The 16,723-nt window shown below is 47.4% G+C and overlaps 1 protein-coding gene across 1 annotated transcript in view; it reads left to right on the forward strand.

Moving 5' to 3' along the window:
* Window positions 1–3,839, forward strand: part of FOXI3 (forkhead box I3) — a 13,036-nt gene extending 9,197 nt beyond the window's left edge. Inside the window, exon 2 of the mRNA XM_019552563.1 lies at window positions 2,408–3,839. Within this exon, the coding sequence (XP_019408108.1) occupies window positions 2,408–3,076 (669 nt within the window). The 3' untranslated portion in view covers window positions 3,077–3,839. The remainder of the gene's footprint in view (window positions 1–2,407) is intronic.
* Window positions 3,840–16,723: the final 12,884 nt, after the last annotated feature.

A 16,723-nucleotide genomic window follows, 5' to 3' on the forward strand; every position in this document is an offset into this window, starting at 1 on the left:
GGTGGGGGTGACCCTGGGCTGGGCACTTGTGGGGGGCAGAGGAGACCGCTGGGGGTGGACCCAGGCAGGGCCATTGCAGGGGCAAGGGGAGACGCAGCTTTGCAGCACAGGTGGGAGCCAGCGGAGCGGCCCGGAGGCCATGCAGGGGGAAAAATGGCGAAGAGAAAATGCATGGGGCTTTACTAGGGGCTCCCGCCGGATGAGGACCGGGAGCAGGGGTCAGTGCAAGCGGGGCTCGGGGGTGGAAGCAGTGTAGCTCCATCCAAAAAGGGACTGGACATGGCTTGGAGGAAAGGGACATCAGTCGCCCCTGAGCCTGGGAGTGAGGGGCACAGCTGCTGAATCCCTCTGGAGAGTCCAGTCCTGCAGCCTTAACTCGGCAAAACCTTGTGTTCACTTTGAAACAAATGTCCTCACCAGCACGGGCCTGATCCTGCCGTGCCCTGCATGCCTCAGTGAAGCCAGTGCCATTGAAACCTTGCTGGATGATGGTCCACAGTGGAATTGCTCAACTGCAACCCTTGAAAGTCAATGGGGTCTGAGCCAGGGTTTTAGGACTGGGCTGTTAATAGCTTCAAAAATCCCAACTTCATTTAAAGTTTTCTTAGTACTGGGGCCAAACCCCCCTCTCTTCTCCTGCAGTGAGTGGAGATGGAAGAGCACAGATTTTGGCCCCTAGTGGGCACATGTGAATATAAATACCTGGGTGTTAACAATAAAGCACCCTGCTAAAGAGGGGCTTGATAATAGCATTCAGCCTGATGGGAAAGTCTGCTGAGGACACTGAATGAGGCTTAATGGCAGCCTTTAGCTTTTCCTTTTGTCATTGAAAAATGGCTCTTCATTTAAAAACTGTTTAGCAGCACCCAAGTCATGGGAGAGCAGCGGGGAAGAGAAAGTTAATGGGCCTCCCCCCAGACGAGGACTAGAGGCCGGCAGTGAAGGGAGCAGGAGCTGGTGCAGGAGGGGGCTCCAGGGTGGATGCAATTCAGCCTCATCCAAAAAGTGATTGGATATTGCTTGGAGGAAAGGGGCATCGGTAGCCCCTGGGCCTGGGAGCGAGGGACACAGCTGCTGAATCAGGACTCCCTACAACTTCACTGCTGGAGGCAGCCAGGGGAGCATTAGGCAAAAGCCCCTGGTCAGACCCAGGTACCCCTCTGACTCTGTTGTCTGCCACTCTGTGACACAGGCCTCTTGGTGATGCTACTGGGGAAGTGTGGGCCTAGGCTCACCAAGTAAAACTAGGAGCCTTCCTTCAAAAGGAGGCCATTGGGGTCGTAAAAATTGATTCCTTGGACAAAAAGAAGTCAGGGTCATAGGTTTATAATGAGCACCAAGACTGGGCAACCTGGACCTATGGTCTGACACGGTCAATGGTAGTTCTTATGACCCCGGGCAAAGTGACCGCAGAGGGGGAGCTTGCTGGGGGAGGCAGAGGAGGGGTTCCTTTCTTGCCAGGGACCTGCTGCCCCTGCAGGATGCACCCAGATCCCAGGGGTAGAGGTAACCCCCTCCCATGCTGTGCGGCCTTGGACCAAAGCAGCATGCAGCACCAGGTCTGCCCTCACTGCTGCCCCAGGCAGGAGCCAGAGGTGGGGAGGGAGGGAGCTGTGGAGCTGCACAGAGCTGTAACCCTGGTGCTGGGGTGAGCGCTTGGTGCCACCTGGGCAGGAGCCAGATCCTGCTCAGGTTCTTGGTTATTATTATCACACTGGAGAAAGCAGATCAGATTGAGATCCCCAGGGCTGGACCAAGCTGCTTCGCAGAGGTGCAAAAGTGTGAGGCGGGGTTGGTTTCCAAGACACAGGTCCCTTGCCTGGATGGAGGCATCAGGGGCTGGGACACAGCTGCAAAGATGGCTTGGTCCTGGAGGGTGCTGTCCATCTGGGTTGGGGATGCACGGCATATCCCTGCTCGGAGGTCAGGCCATGGACCATAGTCAGGGCTATACTGCTGCTTATCCCTCGCAGCCATCACAATAGGCTTTTGTGCATGTAGCATGACCCCCCTGGGCAATTTGTTGTCACAGGTGGATGAGATGCACTAGGCAAGTGTCACTGTTGTACCCTTCTACTTTGACCTGCACCAGCTGTGCAGCATGCAGGTGGAAGGACAAGTGTAAGCTTGCACCAGAGTCCAGGCCCCCTCTGAGCCTGGGGTGCACATGAACCTGGCAGCGTGGGGAAATGGCATATGCATGCTATAGGGCCTTGACTGCCTGATCTTAGGGCCAGCACATGCTTGGCAGCTCTGGAGGTTACCAGCCCAGTTTCTGATGCGATTGCCAAGGTGGGGATGACCATGCATCTGTAGTGGGGACACACAAGAAGGGGAGGTGAGGGGTTTAGATCACAAGAAGCGGGGAGCTGAGGGGTGTAGATTAGTTCAGTGTTGGTGAAAGGAGGGTACGAATCCTCAGCGAGTGGAACTGCGTGCCCGAGGAGCTCCTTTTCCAACTTCCTTTCTGTTTCTGCCTTCAGGGAAGGGAAACTACTGGACTTTAGACCCAAACTGCGAGAAGATGTTTGACAATGGGAATTTCCGTCGCAAGCGGAAGCGGCGCTCTGAGCCCAACGCCGCTGCAGTGACCTCCGCTGCCCCGTCTTTGGCGGGGGTGAAGGCCGAGGAAGAGCCTTCTCTCATAGCTGCTGCAGGCAAGCTCTGTGTAAACAGCCCGTCCCCAGAGCTGGAGCCATCGCCTCCTGCCAGGGACCATCCAAAAAGCTCCTCGTCCCCTGGCATCATCTCATCCACCCCGAGTTGCCTCAGCAGCTTCTTCAGTGGCATGAGCTCACTGAGTGGCGGAGGAAATCGTCTCATGGGCAGCCTGAGCAGCGAGCTGCATCACAGGAACTTCTCTGCCGGACAGCTGAGCGGCAGCTCCTTCCCAGGCTCCGGAAACGCCTCCCAGGAGGTGCCTCCGGCAGAACAGCTGCAGCGCGGTCCAGGGCCCTCTGCGGCCTACTACAGCTCCTTCCATCCGGGCAGCAGCAGCCAGGGCACCCAGTACAACCATTACTACAACTTCACAGTTAACAGCCTCATCTACACCAGGGATGGAACGGAGGTGTAGGATGCTGGGCGGTCAGCATGGAGAACGAGACTAAAGGGGAAGGGGAGAGAGGCAAGTTATTGGACAGCAGAGTGCCATGTGCTCTTACAAACTGCATTGCAAGCAGGATGCTTACAGTGTGTTTTCCCAGAAAGAAAACCACGCACGCACACAGATGCAAAGCACACCTGTATACCCCATAAAAGTCATTCCTTAACTGAGAGTGCCTGTTTACTGCTGAATTCTGCAAAGGATAACTAAGTGGATGACTGTCTTCAGAAGTTTTCAAGAAGTGCCTTGTAAAATGTAAGAAGTTTAAAAAAAAAAAAAAAAAAAAAGCCCCCTTTGTCAATGACTGCCTTTTCTGTCCTGTTTTTGTGTCATACAGTGCATGGGCAGGTGATGCTCCCAGCTGAATATCGGGGAGCTCCACCCCAGTTTGCCCATGCTTTGTATGCAACAGGATTGTTTTGCAAAGCATTCATTTTCTCTAAGCCTAGTACCAAAGACAACATCTAGCCAGCCAACTTTAGCAAGAGAATAAACACCAGGTATTTTTATATGTATTTGTATGTAATGGACTCTGCTGTATATACATTTCTATATGTTTTTATATGTGTAAATTATGCTCTGGAGTTGTACTTATTTATGACATGTCTGAACTTTGGTTAAATTTGATTTTTGCCTATTCAATTTTTTTTTCCCAGTAGTGTATTACTTTTTACTTTTTTTTCAGACTGAGAAACATTGTTGGGAATAAAATAATCACAGTTGTTAGATTTTTTTTTTTTTTTTTTTTAAATCTAACTTTTTTTTGCCTGTTTGTTCTTCTCTAGACAAAAAAATAGGTGTTGCTTTCAACTCAGAGTAGAAGTGTGTGCTTTAATTTACAAGCTTCCATTAATGAGAGGGCAGCTGGTGCTTTTGCCAATTATAGTGACTTAACTGACCATTTTTAGCCTCACCTTAGTAAATACAGACAGTGAGGTCTGGTAAAACGCATGGATTCAGAGCTGAAACCCTAACCAGCAATGGCATATTTATAATCCCACTGGAAGCAGGATCAGGCCCACTCAAGTCAATGGATTTGCATCCTTTTAACATTCCTCTGAGTGGCCAGATTGTGTTCTTACATCCATGAGTGTAAATATAGATATACTCTTATTTCTTCTGATTCCGCATTGTTAGGAGAGAAGAATCAGACCCATCATATATAATGTTAATGAGGTTTATATGAGTTGGGTGCAGGCATTTCATAGGAAAACAGGGCTGGAAGGGACCTTGGGAGATCACCTAATCTAATCCTCTGATCTTCACCTGTCTCTCAGAAAAGAGGATAGGGATGTGATTTATCATAGTGAGTGAATCGGGCCATACAGGCAATTAACCCAGTTCTGGTGAGTGACGATGATGACGACACACCGGTTTAACTCCATCGACTTCAGGAGAGTTCCTGTTTGCAACTCAGGCCCCTTTGTGTCAGGACTCCTTGTTTTCATCTGCTGAAGGGGCACCATGAAAGAAACGTTCCTCTTGTGTGTAGACTTATTCCTTGTTTTCAGGGGTTTGAAAAATCTCAAGGAATGAGCTCCCGGGATTTATTTTGAGGATGCATGAGTGGAACTGAAGGAAGGGAATCAAATAACTGTTATTAGTGGTATCATCAGAGGCAGGAAAGTGAACTTGGAATAGTTTGTGACCAATTTTTGGGTAAGGACCACTTGCATTAGAGCTGTGGGATCGGGCCTGTTTGTAGGGATCCCTCTGAAGAGTCCACTCCTGCAGTCTTAAAACCCTGTGTTCACTTTGAAACAAATGCCCTTATCAGCACGGGTCTGATCCTGCCATGCACTGCATGCCTCAGTGAAGTCAGTGCCATTGAAACCTTGCTGGATGACAGTCCATGGTGGAATTGCTCAACTCCTCCCTGCAACCCTTGAAAGTCAATGGGGTCTGGGCCAGGGTTTTAGGACTGGGCTGTTAATAGCTTCAAAAGCTCTAGCTTCATTTACAGTTTTCTTAGTATTGGGGCCAAACCCCCTCTCCTCTCCTGAAGTGAAGGGAGGTAGAAGAGCACAGATTTTGGCCCCTAGTGGGTGCATGTGAATATAAATACCTGGGTGTTAACAGTAAAGCTCTCTGCCAAAGTGGGGCTTGATAATAGCATTCAGCCTAATAGATAAGTCTGTTGAGGGGAATGAATGAGGCTTAATGGCAGGCTTTAGTTTTTCCTTTTGTCATTGAAAAATGGCTCTTCATTTAAAACTTTAGCAACCCCTAAGTCATGAGAGAATGAGGACAGTGGGATTGGGTTTACTGAAAGGCAGTCACAAGCAACAGCCTATTGTCATGGGTTTTCTGAATTAAAAATGCACACATATGCCCCCCAAGAGCAAGAGAAAAAGACAAGAGGGGGAAGAAAACAATCGGCCAGCTAGCCCCAGCTCTGAATTCTGCCTTCGCATAAGCTTGGAAAAGCCCTGATGGCCGCACAGCAATAGTCACTCTCCCAATGCCAGTAGGTCTATGCCATTTCAGACATTTTCTGAGGCCAGGCTGAAAACAGTGGGAAAGGCTTACTCTGATCTCTGGTGGATCAGGGCCCAGCCCTCAGACTCTGCTTCTCTCCACCACGTGGGACAAAGGGATCGGGCCCTGCGAGGGATTGTTGCTGCCTGGAGTGAACTAGCAATTCATTTCAGAACTTCCTGGGGGGAGAGGAAGCTATGCCCATCCATACCAGAGCAAACCCAGCCGAATAGTATGTCTTGATAGCTGTACTGCCATACAACTTCTCTTAGTGGAACCCTTTTGGAAAGGATTGCCAAAAAGCCATCCAGATAGTTGAAAAAATTGAGATAAGTGACACAACAGCATCGCATGATGAACGATACGTGCTAACAAATGATGCATAATGTACAATAGTAGGGTTACTAAACATAGTCCAACTGAAAAGAAAATGCATTTGTTATATGGTATCAGTAGTACCAAGCTAGTAAAGCACAATTACCATTCAGGTAATCCAGGGTTTGGCTAACTGGATGTACTAGACTAGATTATATCACCAAGCAGAATCAATGGACAGAGATAGGGGAGGTTACTGGCTGCCCACAGCAGTTGTCCAGCACTGGATCATTTAATCTGCTTGGAGTAGGTCCTATTAATCTAATCATGAAAGTGCTCTAAGGACTTTTGCTTGTACAGTTGCATCTACAGGGTGGGTTTTCCTGATTTAGCCATGTCAGCTGGCATGGGTTTTTTTACACTTTCAACCAGCATGCCTGTGTCAGCAAAACATTACGCTGTAGACATGTCCTGGCTTTCTTAATGCTGCTAGCACAGATGGAATTAAACCCACAGTAGATGGACATGTCTAGCAGATATTAGCAGTGGATATAAAGCCTAAACATGTATCATGTGTTCTATCACATAGGCTCTTCAGTTGGGGAAATACTTAAAACGCATCCTGAGCCCAAATTCCTGCTTGGTTTCTTCAGGTGAGTGAGTAGCTCCACCTGATCCAGGTGTGGTGTAACTCCATTCAGTGGAGTTACTCTTGTTTTACAGTGTAAGCAGAAACAGGACCTGTAAAGCAAATGTTAATAGGATTTTTTGTTTGTTTGGTTATTTGCTTTGTTTTTTACCAGATTAAAGAGATTGATTCTCCTGGTAGGAAAATGACTGAAATTTATATCTCAAGAAATCTTTCATGTGTCACATAAAATGTTTTTTACATTCTACCTTGTATCCTATAAAATTTCATTTCATAGCACAGGGCTTGCAATCTGCCTTGCATACTACTAAGTGGATTATTAAAAAGTCTAGCCCAAAGGATATGTATTTAGGGACCACTATGTACACAGGTTTATCAAGTGGAAAGGCTCCCACTGATTTCTGTGGGGTTTGAATCAGACCCCCAGCCAGCTATAGTATTTCAGACAGTTCAAGATGCTGCCCCAAAAAGAGCCAAAGACAGATCAAAAGTCACATATCTATGAGCTGCACCCTATGGGCCTGATTCTGGCAAAACTGCCATTGAGTGCTGTATCAATGTAGAAGCGGACACCATGGTTTCTCTGATTGTTTTCCACTTCACTGCTGTGCCTTGTATCAGGGATGTATTGACAAAGCAAATATCTCACCATGCAGCCAGTCTATGACAGCAAGAAGCAATGATAAGTCAGGTCAGGATTAGTGGTTCCCCCGCCCTTGACCCCCTTGGGCTCTGCTGTTTTTATACCAAATTCAAGTACCTAGTAGATCTGTGCTGTTTTACTCTGCTCCTACAGGATGACGGCAGAGAGCAAGCCTTACCCTATTACTGTGGGGGATACTGCAGTTATGCTTTGCATTGACTTACATGCTGCCTTTAAATGCAGAGGTGTCATGTAAAACCTCTTTATAAGGTTAGATCCTTAGCTAGCATAAACTGAAGGAGATTCAAAGCTGACCCATGATTATTGTGACACACAATTGGACCTGACGCTGTTTTCATTCACTCTGTATGCAGTAGGGTGTGACGCCATAAAAGCTTCAAGAGAGCTACTCCTGATGTACACGTTAGTCAAACTGAGCCACACTTTATTCACACCTGTGTATGCTGAAGCAACCCCACTGCCTTCAGGGCAGCTGCTTTGAAATTATACTGGTGTCACTAAAAGCACATTATGACCCTGCTCCAGCAAGATGCTGAACTCCACTCCTATTGACTCAACACTTGACAGGCATTGATAGCACTCAGTACTTCACTGGATTTGGCCCTGTTATTGTAGGCAAGGGAGTCTGGGGTGATGGGGAATCTCAAGAATAACATCTACACAGGAACTTATTGCAGAGTAGGGCACTATAAGCTGTAATCAATGGGCTCAACACTGCATTTTTTAACCTGTGTTTTCCCATTGATTCCAGCAGGACTTTCAAATATGTAAGAAATGTAGGAATCAGGTCAGTGTCTGAGAGATGCTTTAGGCATCTCAGTGGCTGCATAAGTACCAATACAATAGGCATTTTATTATATACCTGAACTTCTGCCTTCCTGAAAAGTTTTGTGATTCCTACCATGAGCCAGGAGGTTTGTGGCTACTCGTACTTTTTCTGGGGTGTGAGTAATAAACCCATTATTTGGGTCCAGCTGCTGTTACAGTTTCGTCATCTGTACTCATTGGTTTTCACTCGATAAACCTGTGTTTACACTGATGAATCATTTCATTGCTTTGGTTGAACATAGCTGTCAGGGAGGTCCCAGTAAGTGGAGACAACCCACTGAAGGCTTTGAACGTTGGGACAGAGCCCTCAGTTGAACCAGCAGAGAGACTGAAGCATGGGAGTAATGTGTTCCTGATGACCTGTGTTAAGCAGGCAAACTGCTACGCTTGTATCTGCTATAGCTGTTTCTGCATGCGTGGCCACCCCCAAAAATGTGCAATGTAGGCAGGAGTCAGGAAAATGTTGATCAGCGTGGCAAGGTGTGTGATAAGAAGAGACTCAGTCTGTAAGATGGAATTGGAGATGGAGATGGATACTTTTTGTCACCACAGCTATCAATCCACCTATTATCACTGAGGAGTTCAACAGACCTGCAAGGCTACAGATTGATTTAATCTATAGGGAGATCTCTTTTAAAATGGAATATTAAACCATACCATAGAAGAGAAAGGTCCTTCAAATGACTTCTCCTTCCTCCCAGTGTCACCTGCTTTTATACCGGTAAGTTCAGCCTTATCCAAATCTTCATTTTGGATGGGCATTTAGAGAGATGATGGTGTTTATGTCTGATGTGTAAGAAAGGCAGAGCTGAATCTTTTTGGCATATTGTTGGCATTATGGCTGTTTTGATGCTAGCTCTTCCCAGAGTTTTGCACAGGCATAAAACATAGGAAAGAGAGGGCTAAGGTTTGTAACATTTGCAAGACTCCATGAGTGCATCTACACATGCAATTAATGCAACATGATAAACTCCAGAGCAGTTTGCACCAGAGTACACTGCTCCTGAATGCAGCATTTATACATGCACCTGGGACAGCAGCACTTTGAGATGGGGCAGAGCAGCTCCAGGCTGCCAGCAGGCTCAGAGGGTCAGCCCCAGGCTCTCGGTGTTGGTGGCAGGCAGCAAAGGGGCTGGCTGGAGCACAAGCGTACCAAAAGTGTGGAGCCATGTGGCTGACCTCCTGGCCTGCTGTCAGCCCAGGGCTACTCTGCCCCAGCTCAAAATGCTGCTGTCTCAGTCACCATCCACACGTGCACAGTGCAGTAAATGACTTCGCTATAAGTTAGTACTGTCCCCAACAGTACTATCTTATGGCGGAGCTAATTAATTTACTGCACCCTAATACCAGCACTTGTGTAAACTGTGATGCTTTGCTGTGGACCTAATAAGTCAATTCTGCAGTAAAGCACATGTGTAGGTGCACCCTGTGGGTACCAGTTTTATCAGAGAAAGGATTTCAGCTATTTTAGGGCATTTCTAATTGCCCATGCCACCTCTTGGACATGAGGCAGGAGCATCTATTTTATTCTAGTCTATTCTGTATATGTTATTCTGGCGTTTTTGTCCCTGTCTGAGCAACTTCCAGTGGTGTATTAAGGACCATGATTGACATCCATCACATGACATTTCTCTTCTCCACAAAGGGGTGATTGTGTACGGTTTTGTCGTTTGTCAGACATCCATGCTGCTGGTCTCCCTCTTAACTCAACCTGCTAACTCAGAGGGTAAGTCCAGGTCTCCTTGTCTCCATTCGTATTTTAACCCCTGTCCCTTAGACTGAGAAAACATCCATTTTCCCTTGTGAAGACAGGATACAGGCAACCAATAGACAGCTTCAGAGCTGGGCTTTTTGTTGTTGTTTTTCCCACTGCTAGCAGCTCAGCCTGCTTGGTCAAAGGGAGGTTAGCACTGGGTAGCTATTTGAAAGGTCAGTAGCACTGAAAGGTGGTCAAAGCCCTGCATGTTTTAGAGGAGGTGACAGATTTCCCTCCTCAAAGGAAGTGTTGATGTGACCTGTTAGTTGGGTTCCTGGGCGTTATCTGCTCTCTCTCCCTACCCGGGAAGGGCAAGGGTCAGCGTCACACAGGTACAGGTGACAGCTCCGGTTACTGTCGGTGGTTCCACGAGTACTTCTTAAGTAATCAGAGAACGGCTGGATTTCTGCAGCAAACAGAAATTTTGCTGGAGTGAGTAAAGTTGACCCACCATAGAGACAGTAACTATTTTTTCCAAAGCTTATTTAGCCTGGGGAGCCAGGGGTATTTTCTGCTGGTTGGGACTCACAACTGATTTTAAATGTACTGAAAAGGACTCGTCAAATTAGGCCTCCTATTTTAAGGTTTCTGTCCAAATAAACTGTTAACACCGTTGTACTGTGCGGGGCATATTTTACTTTTTAAAATTATTATATACCAAGAATGTGATATTTGGCACTATCACATACTGAACTAGTATGAGTGAGCCTTTTGCAACTGATTTCACAGGTGTTATAATATATTTAATTAAGCCAGTGATCAGTTCCATAGCAACAATTTCATTTCCCATCTTCCAGTTTAGTACACCTATCATACCTACTCTTACAACACAAAAAATTACAACAAGCATTTGTGCAGTGCAGCTTACTCTGCTTGTGAGTTTGATATTTTTCATGCTATTGCAAAGTGAAACTGGATCAGTACTTATTGCCAAAAGATACCGTTTTAAAATGACAGGCAGAAGCATATTTTACATGTCTTTTTTTGCCTGGGTTGGGGCAGTTGGGGTGGGGGGGTAACAAACAAAATTGCAACTCAAAGGGGGGGTTCAGCTGAAAAAGTTCAAAAAGCGCTGCCTTAATGGGAAAAAAGCCCCCCACATTTCACTGCAATCCAGTGTTTGCAGTGCACATTTTGCAACACTGTGCTCATGTTTGGGAAATGAAGCTAACAAAGAATAAATGAGAAGCCAAAATGTTCAAGTTACTATAGTTGCTTTGTGCTGGCTTAGAAGATTGCTGAAAGCCAACAGCAGATAAAAAGTCAACTTGTTTGTAAAATAAAGCAATGCGTGGCCACCTGTGATGCTATTTCTCTCCAAGAAGCAGCTTTCCCACAATACAGCATGTCAGTCCTTGCTTTGAAGAGTCTGCAGTCTAAATGGACAAGAATGACAGAGGCATTGAACCAAGGCACAGAGAGGTTAGGTAACTTGCCAAGGGTCACCAGGGAAATTTTGGAGGAGAGTAGGCATTGAAATTCAATTTTCTGTGCTCTACTTCAGTGCCGTAGCTGCCAGACTGTCCTTTCTGCCATAGGGCTTCCCAGCCAACCAGTCCAAACTTCTGGTATGTTTGTAAACCTGTTTGGGACTAAGCCCCTCTATATCTCCTTGTTCTTATGGAACGAGACTGCAGCAGACACAAAGGACTGGTGTCCTCAGAGCACTTCCATTGATCTTCTGTTCTAAAACCTCAGGAGTCAACTGGACAGTCAGAAGCTGGTTCCTTACCAAGGAATTTGCATCATATGTAAGCATTGCTTTTTTCCAGGGGATTAACTACAGAGCAAGTAGCAATGTGCTAAACTTGCCAGAAATATATTTGGCAGCTGGAAACTGCAGAGTCTGCTTGGTGAACAGAGCCACGCAATCAACTTCTATCTGTTTCAGTCAGGTCAGGTATGATGATGATGACGATGATGATGATGATAGTGGTGGTGGCAACCGAGAGCATTGCTTTGTGAATTCAAAAATATTTTGAAATAAGACCCGGCTTCAAAACCTCAGCAATCTGAGTAAGGCAACTAAGGTCCCTGCTATACATAAAGGCAACCATATATTTGAGACAACATCATGACACTGTGATCTGATTCACTTGTTGGAGATGCAGTTTGAGGTCTCACCAAACAGCAGCCTTTTCACCACGCAATGTGCATGCAGCACATTTGTGTGACCTTGTTGCCAGGCATTCTGGGAAAATCTAAGTAGCCATTCACTGTGCACAGCTAGGGTGACCACCCATCCCTAATTGGGCAGGGCAGTCCTGGAATGGGAACCTCAAGTCCCAGTCCCGGGCTGCATGACTCTGGGACATACAGGGATCCATGGGAAATGGCAGGTTTCTCCTTGCAGGCTGGCAGCGTTCTAGCCTGCAAGGGGCTGCTTGGGGCTGCCACGAGCGGGATGCAGGGGGCCGTGCACACGCACGTGGCTGGGAATACAGACAGCCTGGAGAGAAGATCTCTGCAGGTAAGTCTGTGGAGGGGGAGGGGGATAGGGAGGTCAGGAGGGAGGGCATGGTGTGTGGGATGCGGGGCAGATGAAGGCCCCCATGGTGAAGGCGGGAGTGAGGCAGAAGCTGGGGGTGCTGCCCAGCCAGGGTAGTGCATGGGGCCAGGGCATGGAGCAGGAAGGAGCCACAGGTGGCTCATCCATGGAGCAGGGGTATGGGGGGGTAGGCATGTGCCCCCCAGATTTGCACGCAGGATGGGGGCAGATGCAGGCTGCCCACAGAGGGCTCAGGGCTCACTGCCCTACCGCCCTGCCCCCCGGGACCCCACACCACCATGGCGAGGTGCCCCCTGCCTGCATGGCAACAGTGGGGGCAGCTGCAGCATGGAGTTGTTCCCCTTGCTGCTGCTGGGTGGGCAAGGGGCATGCAGTCAGTGCAGGGCTCCTCAGGGAAAGGCAGGAGGGCAAGGAGCCCCAAGCCTGCAGCAGTCAGCTTGCATCCACCCCCATCCTGTTCGGCTCTGGTCCGGCCATGCTGCTGGTAGTGGTGGTGACGGAGGAGAGGTGGAAGGCAGGCACGTGTCCCACCTTTCCCTTTTGAAAAGGTGGTCACCATATGGACAGCAGGACATGGAACCCTTGCTGAAAACAATGTGTGGTCATGGCTCCTCCAGCTTGATAACAAAGATGGTTTAAGTAGCAGCAACATTAACACCCACTCATGGGCCTGCTCTGTCTCCTTCTTGTGGCTGCACTGTGTTATAGGTTACAGCTGTGGTGCTCAGCCCATGGCCTGTGCACCAGATCCAGCCTGTACAGCCATGTCATCCAGCCCATGGGGCTCCTCAGAGGTCTAGAAATGTTGGTAGTTGGGGACCAATGCCAGCCCCATGTGCCAGGTGACATGGCTCTGCATGCTAGATTGGGCCCATGTGTGGGCCTGATCTAGCGTGCGGGGCAGATCCGCAGGCCAGATCTCTCATGCACACCGGCCACATGTCACTCATCTGGCCCACAGGGCTGGATGGGATGGGCACCACTGGGCTACAGCTTCAGATGATATACGGTGGATCTTTCAGCTCAACCGGTAGATCATGTGATCTTTAGATCCAGAGGTCTTATGCTTGTTCCCTGCTCCTTATGATGCACCTGAAACAAAGCATGGACCAAACACACAGTTTTCAGCGCTGGCTCAGTCAGTTTGTGGCAAATGTCAAGGATGCATCGTGAATTATGGTTTGGTTTTGCCTACATTACCCGGGCCAGACCCTCAGCTGTTGCAAATCAGCATTGCCCCATTTAGAAGTCACACTTACCTATTAACAAAAAACATTTTTTGCAACCAGGACTCAGGATGGACAAAAAGCGCTCTCCTTGTTTCTGCTCCTTGTGCTTGGATTTCTGTTAGTGATGCTTGCATAGTCCATGGGGCTCCTAGGGCCTGGCTTCTACATGGTGTGTGGAGCAGATACTCACGTTTCCTCAGGTTTGGTTACCCTGCGGGTAAGAAGTAGTGTCATCACTCAGGCCCAAGTGAACAGTCTAAAGTGAACAGTCACTCAGAAGACGGGGCAGATCTTCATAACGCGACCTTTCTGTCCTGTCCTACATGCTTTAGCGAGCAGTGGAATTGCAAGCCATGTTGGTATTTAAAGAATTATCTGTGAGCAGCTGAGCTGGCAGTCGCTGAAACACACTTCTCAGAACTATTGCCCAGGTTGTGCAAACTCAGGTAGGCATCAGCCCATCAGTTACAGCCAGTTGATCTCAGCCAACATAAAAGCTAAAGATTTCCTTTATGTTTTAAAATGAAAGCTTGGAATCAGGAAGGCAGCATGAAAGAGATGCTGGTACATGCCAGCTTAATCGGATGCCTGTCTGCATCCATTACATTTCCTTCTATGGGCAGGACTCTAGTGACTCAGTAGGGGATGCAGTGCTTAGAGGAAATATGTACAGAGCAGCCTAAACCGCTGATTCTTAACTAGGGTGCCACAGCCCTCTGGGGTGCCTTCAGAGCCTTTCAAGGGTGCTGCAGGGTGCCATGCAGTGATAGTACAGTGAGGTGTGTGCACACAATTCACAGGATTTTGAATAGGAATGCTTTGTGTTAAAAAACATTCTTACCTGCTGTGGCCTTTCTGAGTTCTTTGCACAGACTTGCTCAATTGTAGTAAAAAAAAAAAAAAAAAAGTAAGGCTAATAATTGGCATTTTCCAAGGGGCACCCTGTATCTAGCAAATGGTGCTTGGAGTCGAACGAAGGGTGCCTTGAGTCTGAAAAGGTTGAGAACAACTGGCATAAACAGAAAGGATGCAGAGTAATGGGACGATGTCCATATTACAAGGCGTGCAGCATCCTCACATTGCCTACAGACTGCATTGCCCCCCATTGCTCCAAAGACTTCACAAGGATTCCAAGGACCCTTCTTACACAAGCAACATCCCTCCTTCCTTCAGCATGTCCTGCTGCACCGTGACCTGTGCGAGGGATGACCTAAAGCCACCTGCACTGGCAAAACGCTTCTCCTGCACCAGCTCCTTCAGCTTAGTTACCACCTGTAAACATGGTCATAGTGGTCATGGGCCAAAGCAGGAAGCAGAATTAGACCTATTAAATACTGATGAGTAAACAGTGATTTGGTGTGCTTATCTTCTCAAAGGGTCAAACTCCTAGGAAGTAAAAACAGCTTGAGAAAGCTTTCCTGAGTCATTTTTACACTTACCATCATCATCATAAAACAACAACTCATACCACAATTGCATGGACTGATATCCCTTTGAGTTTGCAGTCTTTCATGCTGGGCTTGGTGTCAGATGAGAATGTTAGTTTGTCCTAGATGTCCTCAACATAACAGCTTTTTGGAGACTGATGGAAATGTCTGAGGCATTGAGATGGTCTCCAGGGCATCTATGACACACGGAGCTACTTTAGCCTTCCCTCCCCACGTTCTTTCTAATTCCATTCTTTGAAGTTGATATTTGGAGATCTTTTCTTCTTTCTTCTCTACCACATGTTCATCTCATGGACAAGGAATATCTAGCCAAGTAACTTTTGTAGGTCTTATTAAAAGTATTATCCTTAGTGTTTGCTCAGACAATGAGAACATTCTCTGCAGTTCTTTGCTTTTAAATAAGACTGTCTGCTGCAATGACCACCTGGAGTAATTCATTTGTTTCCACTGGGAGATTGTTCAGATTTAGAAGGGCTGAAGTTCTGCTAAATGGAAGGAGGAGCTCAAGTCCCTGCTGCTTTTTGACCCAATGATATTTTTACTGCATTCATTTACAGGGGCAGGAAGAGCAATAATGTGGATGTGACTTGTGAGTGATATCTGGTACTCTGTGGGTACAGCGTGAGGGACAAGTCTTGCATATCGATGTCCCAAGGACTCCTGCACCTGCGGCTCCCTAGAACTCCAGTGAGTTGATGGTCTCTTCTCAGTTCACGCGGCGGTGAAGCCCACATTGTCCAAGGCAACCAAAACCATAAAGTCCCTCTTCACTGTCCTTCCAGTGCTGTTCCACAGGGTGGGATGAACAAATCAGTCCTTTCCTCGTTGCTCTTACATCATGTTTCCAGCATCTGTGTCCTCTACAAAGACCCAGGCTGGGCACAATGCCCCAGTGATGATGGGTTACAACAAATCGCGTTCAGACTTAAATCCCTTCCCGGTTTATGAAGATTTTCCAAAGCTTAACTACATTTCTAATTGTCCCACCACCTGTATTGAAATGTACAGTATGTGTTAATCCCACATTCTTTTCTGTTTCCATAATCTTTTCAAGTTTTCCTGCACTCAGGCAGCAAATCCAATTAGGTTCATGGGTGTTAAGCAGAGCCAAATTTACTTTTTTCAGCTCCAGACACCAGTGCGACTGCTGTGAACTGCTTTCTTGTCCTTTGCTTTTTTTTTTTAGGACAGGCAAATGATTGTGTGCCATTCCCTCCCCCACCCCCTTGAGCTAACTGCTTCCAACAGTTTGGTGAGTGAAAAAATGTTGAATATTTCCTTTCATTGTGTGGGTTGAAATGGCTGGGGGCAGTGGCAGTGGCAGTGGTGTCCAGTCACATTGCCCACGACAGCTCTGCTTGAACAATGCCTACCTCCTGCAAGAATCGAGTAGGACTGTTTGGGAGAGTGGTGTTATTCCCAGGAAGGAGGGGTGGAAGAAGCAGGCCGCAGAAGAGTTTCAGGTCACTTGGAGAATTTCATGCTTGTGCTTTGTGCTGCGCTCAGATATAAAACTGTGGACACAGTCTGATTAATATCAAAAAGACATGTACCTGAGAAGGTGCAGGGCATTGGTACATGATAAAGGATGTGCAAGAAAGCAGACAGAAAGATCTTGCTCTTTCTTTTTGTTTTGTCTAATATGCCTATCAGCCTGGTACCTGAACAGGACTCTAATTTCTCTTACGATGTGGATCCCGTTTTATGGCCGCACGACACGCTCCCCATACCCATAGCTGTA

This window comes from Crocodylus porosus, unplaced genomic scaffold (genome assembly GCF_001723895.1).
Source record: "Crocodylus porosus isolate Cpor-Errol unplaced genomic scaffold, CroPor_comp1, whole genome shotgun sequence".
Taxonomy (NCBI): Eukaryota; Metazoa; Chordata; order Crocodylia; family Crocodylidae; genus Crocodylus; species Crocodylus porosus.